This window comes from Solanum pennellii, chromosome 8 (assembly GCF_001406875.1).
Source record: "Solanum pennellii chromosome 8, SPENNV200".
NCBI lineage: Eukaryota > Viridiplantae > Streptophyta > Magnoliopsida > Solanales > Solanaceae > Solanum > Solanum pennellii.
In genome coordinates this window covers 55,686,391-55,698,864 of record NC_028644.1, presented here as the reverse complement: position 1 = coordinate 55,698,864, position 12,474 = coordinate 55,686,391, and the positions used below count along the sequence as shown (strand labels likewise).

The window sequence follows — 12,474 nt, the reverse complement described above, 5'->3', positions numbered from 1 at the left end:
CGGGAAATATTGTCAGAAGTAATTTTCTCTAAACAAAATTAACGCCATTACTCAAATTAAAAACTTAAAAATCGGCAGCAATTTCGTCCAAATTTTTCTTTTCTTTTTTCCTTAAAATCGGTCAAAATATTTGGAAAAATAAAGAATCTTCCAATCTACGCCCAAAGTGAAGAAAACGTACTAATTCTGCTCAAATGCCTTCCACTTGAAAAAAAAAATGTTGCTTTCTTCGAGGCAGCAATATATTTAAAATGAAAAACAAAAATTAATGTTATCGCTGCTTTAGCAAGCGATTTAACAAAAAAAATTCAACCTTTTTAAGAAAATTGTTGCCGTTCAATTTTAATTTTTTTACGTAATGACATCGAAATCGCGATTTTGCCCTTTTGGTTAAAAAATTAATACGCCCTTTTAGAATTTTTTACCTTTTGGCTCCGGACTCTCTTTTCTGACCTAGCGCTTGCCTCCAGTAGTGTGTCCTTCTCCTTTCTTTTTAAACTAGCAGAATCGTGAGATATCAAAAAGCGGTAAGTTCATTGTTGGTAGCTTCCACTTTTCCTTCTTGCATATCCACCTCTGATTATACATTAGTGGTCTTTCAAGTTCACAAAGAGTTCAAAATAGTAAATATAAGAATATCAGAATAATTAATACTGATCAATTCAAAGGTCTACTAAATAATCATGCTATAACCGTAAACCGAAAACAAACATGCTCTAATTAAAACTACTAAGATGATGTGTTAAGGAGAGACCTATTGCAATTCTATCTCCCTTTTAATGTAGTTGCTAGCTAATATACATGGACAACATTCTTTTAATTGCTATAGCTGGGTACTCTACATCACTTGATCATCTTACTTACCCAAATTACTGGTTAAGTTATTACGTATTAAAATTTTTTTCTCAATTTATCCCTACAATTAAATACTCTTTGGAAGCTTGAAAATTTTTTAGAAGTTTTAATTTTTTTCTTTTTTTCCCCAAAAGTTCATTGATTACTTTGTATGTATCTATTTATATGCCCTATGAATATTAAACATATTTTTCGGAAGTTTATCTAAATAACCATCAATATCAAAAAAAAGATAAAATAGTAAATAGATTATTTTATTTATAATTTCTTAAAATCATGTAAAACGGAAAGTGATAATATGAACACGGAAGAAGTTTGTTTAAGTCATGACCGTCTCGAGCTCGAATCTTTCTAATTACGGAATCTTCTTTGTTAAGAACCGTTTTATCTTTAATGTGAAACTTTCCGACGTGAATTTGACTCCTCCTAATGTAAACTATCATAAGTGAAACTAAAAAAAAAAAAAAACTGCTCCATCCTTCTTATTAATATGAGATACAAAAAACTACTTCATCCTTCTTATTCATATGACACATATCATTTTTATTCGATAAGAAGCTTAGGGAGAAAAAAGAACTTTAAAGTTTATAATTAGAAATATATCATGACATTATTATGTATTACTATAATATGATGTTATTAGATGTACAAAAATGAAAAGAAAATGGTGTCACTTTCATTTGTAGAAAAGAGTAGCACATATGATTGATTACTTTAGCAAAAATGTCTTAGAATAAATTTAATCAGCCCTAGGGCCCATCACTTATATACCCTAAGTAGGTAGCATGACATAAATTTAGCGCAATTATGAGCCAACTAAAATTTAATTAGTCCAGCATGATATTGGTCGGTTACACACAAAACTCAAATCCTCTAGTTTTAATTTATTTAATCTATTTTTCTTTTTAATTTGCTTAAATAAAATGATCTTTGTTCCTTTTTATGATTTTTATTTCATATGATAGTCTAATATCACAAAATTAAAAACATTTTACTTTATATAATAATTTAGAACGTAATATTATATAAAGTAAATAAATATATATATTTTTAAAATTTGATATCAAGTCAGAATCAACTGAGTGTTCGTTCACTTTTCATTTTTAGATTGGGAACATTATTGATTTCAGCCAAATTTTTCAAATAGAATTTTATATGATACAAATCCAAATTAATCAGACTTTAATAAAAATACTATTCGATAAAAAAGTCAAAAAAAACAAAAAGATCTCGTATTAAGTTTCAATTTTGAGCGTGTGAAAACATTACGGATTTAGGCCAACCCCACTTTGACTGGAAGGCAATTAGACAAGTGACCGTAAACCACCTTTGGCAAAATTTGGTCCCTTCACACACATGTTAGTTTTTGGGTGAGTTGAAACAGTCAAATCACACATATATATATATATATTTAGATTATAGAATGCGTGACACATGCTAGCTATATCTTTGTTTGACTAATCATATTTTATTCCCAAAAAAAAAAAAAAAAACTCAATTTAGGAAGACAAATTGGCATTGTATAAATCCTAGACTAGAATATAATTAATTAAATATTGACGTTAAGAAACTGTAATTTAGCTGTGACCGCGTAACAACAGCAACCCCAAAACTGTCGTTCGTTGACATTCATGCCCACTTCACATGCATACTTGCCAACTTCTTACTTCTTCTCCTCCCCGATATCGAGGTAAATCTAGAATTTTTAGAATATAAGCTAAAGAAATCAGTAAAATAAGAAAGAAAAAAATGTATTAAGTGATTAATGTTTTAGGTAAATAATTTAATATATATATATATATATATATATATAGTTAATTTTGTACATCATTGCGACTTTTTGTAACACGAAGCTAACAAATATATTATAGTAAATTTTAAAAATAGATACATAAAATATTTAGTTTTATGAAGAAATCATGAGTTGACGTGGTTAATACATAAATTCGCCACTAAACCGATATACTACATATGTTAGAATTATTTGTAGCTATTGAAAATTTGTGTGACTCTTCAAGACGTGTTCAATTCTAGTTGGGACGACTCTATAAGATGTATTCGATTTCAGTTAGAATTCAAGAAGGTTACTCTAACCATAAACTCTATCTAAAGGTTATTATATTCTATTAAAGACATTTCGAATATTCGGTAAATTCATGGAATGTTCATAGAGATCAATATCAATCATCCTAGCTAGTCTGATAAATACGTCATTATCAACCCTTGAATTATGATAAATTTTATGAGTGAAGAATTAAGGAAGGACGGAATTATATCTACATATTTATCAATAAAGTTATATTTCTTCATATTTTCTTTGTGATTGCAATTTGTTTTGTCACTTTAAATTTGTTGCAAATAATACTCTTTTGTCTCAGACTTCTTTTCTCCAACATGCATGGGTCCGGGCGGATTTAACATATCTTTTTTTAAGGTCTTGTGACTTAGTGATTAATAAAAGCGGTTGAGAGTCACGAGGTTTTAGGTTTGAATTTCACAAGAGACAAAAAACACTAGATGATTATTTTCATCTGTCCTAGTATATTGATAAACAGAAATACGTATCCTTGATGCAAAATGACACAAATCTCATAAAATTAATTAAGATAACTTGAAAATCACACGATCATCAAAATAATTATTAATCATAACCCTTTTGAAATATTGCATTCAATTTATGGTATTTGTTGAAAAAGGATCATAGCTCTCACAAAATAACCTAGGTCTTTTTTGGGTTTATTATACTCTATTTTTATGGTAAAGATTACATCATTTATCACTCGTGATACATTTATGAAGCTATAGCAATTCCTTACTTAAATGCAATTCTACATATATAATGAAGCTCTCAAACAAAGATTTAATGATCGCATATTTAGGTGCTAAATGTATTGATATAACTGTTTCAATCTTGATTAGATCGTTGACTGAAAAAAATCATGTTAAAAGTATCACTTTTTAAATGACTGCGCTATTTGAATCAACTTAAAACTCAAACACAAATATCAAACACAAAATATTTAGGTGCTAGATGTCAAACATAGGAAGAAAACCTTGTTCCCTAAATTAGTCGAGTATTAGTTGTATAAAAAACGAAACTGAGTCTGATCAGATTCTTAATTTATTAATGGGGCCTACTATAATCTCCAATAATTAAAGAATCAAATCAGCAAGTTCATTCAATAATTTACTTCTTTTGCTAACCAGAAAAAAAAAAGGAAAATAATAAATGTTCTATGAAAAGAACCAAGGAACTTCTCACAAAATTAATTCACTCTTTCATTTTTTTTTAAATGGTCATGTTACTCTTTTCTTTCAAAGTTAATTTGATTAATTTTTAAAATTAATTAGATTACATTAATTAGTAAAATTTATATAAAAAAATATCATAATTACATATCAATAAAATAAAATAAAAATACATATTGAAATGTATACTATTATTATTTGACTATAAAAAAAAAAATTCACGATAAATAAAAAAGAAAAGAAAAAGTATATCACATTTAATGATAACTTACACAATCACACATCTCCAAGAAGTCAAAAGTTGAACAAAAGAAATGTAACGTTCATCTTGTAGAATGGTTTTGGCAAGAATGTTTTTATTTATTTATTTATTTTTATTAAAAGTAGGAAAATCAGAAAAAGAAAAGTAATTTGTCAAGCTCGTTAACATGTTGAGAACCATTCAAAGTTCAATTACAAAAAAAATGTAAAAGAAAAAAAAAAGACGTATTCACCATAGTAACTTTTTTTAACAATAGTAATTCAATAATGTCATTTCCTATCAATTTCCCTTTTATTCGATCTTTAAACCTTAATGTTGTATTGCTACAAATTATTTTAAAAGGAATACCATAACAATTACATCCCCCAAAAAGTAAGTAAATGAAGATGAAGAACCATTTAAATTAATATCAACTGATTCTTTTCTATATTTATCTAAACAAATGCGAAACACACATAAAAAAAAGATTGTATATTTTTACTTATCTACTATTTTAAAAAATTAATTTTAGTTTATCTTTTTTTAAATATTAAAAAAGAAGATTAGTTATTTTCATATTTTTTAGCTTTAATTATTTATTTCCTAATTATTTTCAAGACCTAATATCAAATAGGAAAATTTCAATTAATAAAAGTAGCATGATCAAATAACTATATTAATTATTATTTTCTTAATATATATATAAATCGAATACAAATATATTACCTTAAAATAAAGTAACTAGTAAACTACTAAATTAGTATAGATCGTAGAGCAAAATGGTCAAGATATCCAGGGTATTACATTAATTTAATTTTAAAAAATCAAATAAAACAACTCAAGACAAGAGAGGGATCGAAGGGTAAACATCAAACAATGTGAAAGCAAGAAACTTCATAAAATAATCAAATAAAATAACTTAAATAGATAACTTATAAAATTGACATACTAAACACTCACCTATAACTTTAACTCTAAATTATGAGTTCAGATAGCTTATTCTTCGTCTTATATTAATTAATTATTTTTAAAAAAAATTATTTTAAATTAATATTTATCAATTAATAAAATATTAATAAAAATTTTCATATGTTATCTTAAAAATATAAAATATTTATTTATAAAAAAATAAATTAATAAAATTATATTATAAAATAATCAATTAATATAAAATCGAGAAGTTATATAAAAAAAAAAGAAAAAGAAAACATGTTAGTCAAAAGATTTGTATGTTGGTAAAGAAAAAATGTCATTTCAACTCTTGTAAAGTCCCAAATCACCGTCTTTTATCACCTACCTACCTCTTATCTTTTTTGGTCTCAAAGCCAAAATCCGTTTTCTTGCCCCCTCGAAACTTCCTTCAAATCATCCAAAATCAAAACCGCGTTCACACCCGTTTTTTCTTCATTCATTAATTAATTGTTTTCTACTCATGTTATATATAGTAGTATTTTCAACACCCCCAAAGTCTCTATGCGTTCACACCTCAAACACATTTTATCCCATATATATGAACCTTGTTTCCCAGAAGAAAATTCTTCAATTTCTTATATCATGAATCATCTACCCAACAAACGCCGTAGAAGAAGGAAAGAAATCGTACAACAAACCCCAACTAATAGTGCTGGTGGTGGTGCAGCTGCTCAAAATGATGAATTTGGGTCGGAAAATCAAGGGGCTGTCAAAACTAAGGAGTTGAAACAGATATTAACATCGTTGTTGTTACTTGAAGAGCAAGAAAAATCGGAATTTGCAAAGGAAGAGGAAGAGGATAAACACTTATTCGAAGCCAATCATAAGAAAACAACTCAAGTGATGTGGGATTATTATTCTAATGTTCAACAGCATCATTCTGATTTAGAACAGTTAGATGGTGTAAGAAAGAGGAAAGGGAGAGGGAATTCTGCTGCTGTGACTGCTACTGCTTGTGCCCTCGCTTCTGCAGCAGCAGAGGAAGAAGTTGTTTCCAGTAATAAATCTAGCGATAAAGGTGCGCCTCATAGGCGATTGTGGGTGAAGAATAGGTCAAAAGCTTGGTGGGATCAATGTAACAGTCCTGATTTCCCTGAAGAGGAGTTTAAGAAAGCGTTTCGGATGGGGAAAGATACATTTGAATTGATATGTAATGAATTGAGTTCTGTGGTTGCGAAAGAGAATACGATGCTAAGAGATGCTGTACCTGTGAAGCAGCGTGTTGCTGTTTGTATATGGAGATTGGCTACTGGAGAGCCTCTGAGATTGGTTTCCAAGAGATTTGGATTGGGGATTTCGACTTGCCATAAGCTTGTGCTAGAGGTTTGTACTGCGATTAGAACTGTGTTGATGCCCAAGTATCTTCAATGGCCTGATGAGAAGAAAATGAGGGATATAAAGGATGAGTATGAGGATATGTCAGGGATCACAAATGTTGTGGGATCAATGTATACAACTCATATACCTATAATTGCTCCGAAAATTAGTGTTGCAGCTTATTTCAATAAGAGGCATACAGAGAGGAATCAGAAGACATCGTATTCGATTACAGTTCAAGGGGTTGTTGATCCAAGAGGGGTGTTTACTGATGTGTGTATCGGTTGGCCTGGTTCGATGCCTGATGATCAGGTACTGGAGAAATCCGCCCTTTTCCAGAGGGCGAATACAGGGTTACTGAACAACGTTTGGATTGTTGGTAGTTCTGGATACCCTTTAATGGATTGGGTTTTAGTGCCTTATACACAGCAGCAGCTAACTTGGACTCAACATGCTTTCAATGAGAAGATTGGTGAGGTTCAACGGGTGGCAAAGGAGGCGTTTGTGAGGTTGAAAAGGAGATGGTCTTGTTTGCAGAAAAGAACAGAGGTGAAACTGCAAGATTTGCCAGTGGTGCTAGGGGCGTGCTGCGTGTTGCATAATATCTGCCAGATGAGGAATGAGGAGATGGATCCAGAACTCAATTTCGAGCTCATTGATGATGAAATGGTTCCCGAGATTCAATTGAGATCGACCAATGCTAGGCTTGCAAGGGATGCTATTGCTCATAATCTTCTCCACCATAACCATGCTGGGACTTCTCTCCTTTAATATAATCAAAGGAGTGAAAACTTTGATTCATGTAATTCTTTCAAGTTATTACTTATATTTTCACATTTGCTTTTCTTAAGTAAAGTTAGTCCTTCTTTGTGCAAAATGTTGCTTTTCTAGCATACACTGCAGACAAATATTGTATTTCATACTTCAATTAGAGATTGATAGAAGAAAATTGACTTGGCAAAACACAAATTCTCTTCTTTTACTTGTTTGCTATACATCAAAATCATCTCCAGTTCCAAAAAGAACCACAAATCTCTATATAGTCATACTATACAGACATATTTTAGATCACAAGTTTTAAACTCAAATTACATCACATAAATCGCAACAGAGGGAGTAGTATGTTCGCGTTGCATCCATATGTGTGTTATTCTATGTGTTAAGGATGCTCATAGAAGCAGGGAAACATTCTTGCAATTGTTTAATTTAAAGGGGTTATCTTTTGAAGTATGAATTGTTTAGTACCCTTGTAAAATATAATACAGTGAGGATAACCAAAGTTTGTTGTATGAATCTAGGTGACAATATATTTGAAAAATAGGACAGCAAGCAGTGGGAAATCACTTTCAACTGATGTCAGATACTGGCTGGGCTAATTGGTTTTTGGGGCAAGATTAACATATTTTAATTCCTAAATGTCAATTCTTGTTCCCTAGAAGAAAATCTGTCTAGAGGCTACATTTGAAGAGAAAAAAAAAACTTTCCTTTCATATTTATTTGCACTTTTTTATTGCTAAAAACAGATCACTAAATTTACTTAGTAGGGGGTTTTGAGTATTCACATGCTCCAAAATTATGAAGTCACATTTTTAGATTTTCAAAGCCTATGGGTAGCTTCATCAAACATCTTCTTTACTGTTCTCTCCGTTTCATTTTACTCCATCTTTAGTCTTTACATCAAATATAAATATTTTTTTTTTACTATCCTTGTATTAAATAACTGGATAATATAGTAATAATCAAATTTAGAATTCAAAATAATCATTGTTAAAGTTAATTTAGTAAAATATATGTTTAATTATTTCTTTTAATAAATAATATAAATCGGAGAGAGTATTAAGACTTCCGATCCTTGTTGGCACCAAATACCATGTTAAACCATTGTCTTTCTCCGTTGACTTCCAAAATTTTATAAAGTCGAACAAGTAAAATAATTTTTACTTAACATTTTCTTAAGAGATGTGCTAAGTCACATGAGCCAAGTAATATAAAATGAAAGGAGTAGTTATAATGAGTAGTTCGATAAAATCAATTTGAAGTAATTACTTGTTATTTCTATATTAAGCTTGTGTTAGCTTGAACATGCAATCTGAAATCATGATTTCATATGTCATAATCTAAAAAAAAAAAATCAAACTCAATTTTAGAGAGAAGTATTGAAAACACCCTGAACTTGTTATTTTGACACTAAGCTATTGACATTCTTAAAAAACATTCATCTATTTGACTAACTAAACTTACATACACCCCTGATCTACCACATGGTATAGCAAATGGTCTTAAATTCTTGTAGGAACATGGGGCTCTTAAATAAAAATTGATAGAAGTGTTGAAAACACCCCAAAATTTGATGAGAATTTAGGGTTGTATATCACTCATGTTGCGAGATCGGGATGTATTTATGTTAATTCGTCAAGTAAATGTGTGTTTTTAAGGCAGTCAATAATTCGGGGATGGAAGTAATAATTTATGCCGAGTTTAGGGGTGTTTTCAATACTTCTCTCCAAATTTTACAAAACAAATGCTCATGTTTTGTAATCTCAAACATTTATTTATAAAGAAATATTGAGATATGCAATTTATCAGTGTGACGCTTTTAAAGATATTGTGATATCTTGTTTATAAATTATATTTTGCACATTTGCTAGATTGTATAAGAATTGATTTTTTTTTTTACAGTGTTCACAACTTCTAAGATTTTCATATTTATGAAAGAAATAAAATTTTAAAAATATAAATTACATATCAAAACAAAACTTCAATTGTATATCATTTATATTGCATATCCAAACGGGTCATAAAAACTATGATATTTTTTCTAAAATTAAGTTTGATTCTAATCAGCTTGAATACCCTCGTAGAGTAAATGTAACACCAAATAATATGCTTCTTTTAGGATTAGACTAGATTAGCCTTAAGCATCAAGTGAATTTAAATTAAAAAATAACTCACAAATTTTGGTGGCATGTCCCATGNTGACACTTGTAATTTGATGAAATGTAATTGTTGGACTATGCCTGTGAAACCTTGTGAAATGTTATTGTGAACGATTAGGTTGAGTTAATTTCTATGCTAGTTATAGTTGTGGTGGTTCAGTTGGAATGAAAGGAGTTCACATTTTCTAGCTAGTTTTACCTTGTTTTAGTGGGGAGCTTGCTGAGTACCGTATTTTTGATACTCACTCCTTATTTATATAGTTGTGTAGGTTCTTAACCTAAATCTGGGTGATTGCTCTTCTTCTATCTATATCTGAGGCTAATATGTGGACACTTGAGAGGTAGCTGCTTGTCATTTTGGCAGATCCTCTTGTCCTTGATTATGTTTTGTTCTATTATAGAGACAAAGGCATTAAGACTTATATTTGTCTTTCAAACTCTGTTATTATACATTAGTGACTAGTACACGTAACAACCAAGTTTTGAGATATTTGAGAATGACTATGTTTTCGCGCTTGTATTATTATTAGTTTATTTTTCGTATTACTTTCGTATTGTTGAGTTTTAGAGTGTCGTCATAATAATTTTTAGATCGTGACAAATTATGCCTAATATAATTACAAGGTGTCCTAATCTAATTGACTTGAGGACTTTTTAGGCCCAAGAACTAATAGTGAGTAGTGCCTTTTTCCAAGATATATTCCACACGAAAGACGTGCTAACAAAGACCTTTCAACTTTGTTGATTTTTCAACAAATGAATGATGTATGATGTGTGAAAGGGTTTCATCGGTTAGAAATATGCAGCTTGGATGTAACCTTTAGGAAATAAAATAATTAGAATCATAAGATCATTTAATTTATAAAATATGTACAAAGCGTATATATAAGGTATATTTTATTTAAAATATACATAATTATATGTAGATTATATATATATATATATATATATATATATATATAAACTTTGAACTTATGTGAATACAAATCATGATCCCAAGTGTAGATAATTAGTTAACGGTCATAATCATTTGATGAGATGAGATTGGAGTTGAATAGATAGAGAGGAGGAGGGGATTTTCAACTAATGGATGGCCAATTGATTTTATTAGTTTAATAATAATGATTTTATATGGTTTCTTGTCAAGATTGTGTTGTCCATATCACAGAAATTGTAATCAATTTTGTTACCTAGACATCATGGTTTTGTCATTTTCTATAAACACATAACAAATGTCATTTTACCAATTAAATAAGGAAGAAGAAATTTGGGTCATTGGCATAAATGACTTTATTTTGGATTACCCTTTAATTTTTCGTGTAAAAAATACAAGTCATAATACCATAGAACATAAGTTTGATAACAAAAATTATGTTTCAAAACAAAAGTTTTTTAGAAGTTTGCATTCCAAATTAGTTATAGGTAAGGATGTTTTAGTCCTCGTAACGAAAATAGAGACGAAAATGAAAGATCACAATCTAAAGAAGCATAGAATAAAAAAACTATCCCAAAATAGGGATAATACATGTAAAAAAAGAAATTTATGTTTATGATTTTCAGTTATTTTTTAATGCTTAAAAAAATTAAATTTGAGAGTAGTATTCATGTTTATCACCACAGATTGGAACATTGTTGGATGAAAAATTGAAAATTGAAGTGAAAAACTAAAAAACTTGTTAAGGTTTTTAAAAGCTTGATAACAACAAACAAATTTTATAATATATAAATTTTTTGACAAATAACATTATTCAATGAAATTTGATTCATTTTAAATGAAATTTTTGAAATTCGTAGGAAACAAAACTCAAGCTTTACATAATTTTGTATAATATAGTAAAAATCACCTCTCATACGTTATTATATATATACCTTTTTGATTAAAAAAAGTTGATACATTATTTATAGTAAGTGTTTAGTATTATAAACCGAATATACAAACTTTGTTGCGAAAACAAAAGTAGTTGATTGCGTGAATATAAATTAAAAATAAAAATATGATTACGTGGATGTAATTTAGTGGAAATGTGTCATACAAATTTATTATTATTTTTTTACAGAAATAAAATTATTCAAAACGCGTTGAATCATGCTTAGACTTGGCCAAAATCAGATTCTATTCACACTAGACTGAAATATATAAAAAATGAACGATTGGAAAAAGTATTAAAATATATTTAAAATGAACGATTGGAACAAGTATTAAAATATATTTATTTATTTATATTATTTAGAAAATGGAAAACGGCTGTTTTATAGTTTAGAGTAACATTTGATAACAATTCTCAATTTTATATCAACAGTAATAATTATACTTTTTTTTCCATTTTAATTGTTATTTTGTGTTTTTAAAAATTAGTTTGATTAATTTATAAAGTTCAATTAAATTATATTAATTTGATATTTTAAATAAAAAATATTTTAAAATTATATGAAAAGCAGAGACAAAGCTAGGTGGGGGCTCATGGATTCGGACGAATCTAGTAACTTTTTTGTAGACCCTATATTTATACTAGAAAATTAATTGAATATGTGTTTATTAGTTTGCGAACCTACAATAAAATTAATTGACGATTATTAATGAAATTAATACCCCTAATTCTTAATTATGGCTTCACCTCGAACGAAAAGTACTATAAATTTTAATTTTTCTATATATTAATATGATCAAAAGTATATCATAAAATGATAATCAAAATCATTATGACTTGACTGTAAAAACAAAAATTATAACTATCGAAATTGGACGGATATAGTATATTATATACAACACACAGTTAGCAAGCATAGAGGAATGTCATAGACATCAATAATTCTATTTTATTATTTTGAATAACCACCGCCAAATATAATACTCTTATTATTGCGGGGATCTCTTCGACAAATAAGCTATTTATTTGGTCCGTC

At 28.7% G+C, this 12,474-nt stretch overlaps 1 protein-coding gene across 1 annotated transcript; it reads left to right on the top strand.

Moving 5' to 3' along the window:
• Positions 1–5,685: 5,685 nt before the first annotated feature.
• On the top strand, positions 5,686–7,627 carry LOC107026794 (protein ALP1-like). Its single transcript, XM_015227880.2, has one exon. It carries the CDS (start codon positions 5,819–5,821, stop codon positions 7,403–7,405), a length of 1,587 nt encoding a protein of 528 aa, XP_015083366.1. The 5' UTR covers positions 5,686–5,818; the 3' UTR covers positions 7,406–7,627.
• The last annotated feature ends 4,847 nt before the right edge of the window (positions 7,628–12,474 follow it).

Coding starts and splice junctions, on each gene's coding strand:
- LOC107026794 (XM_015227880.2), top strand. CDS start 5,819: ATGCGTTCACACCTCAAACACATTTTATCCCATATATATGAACCTTGT.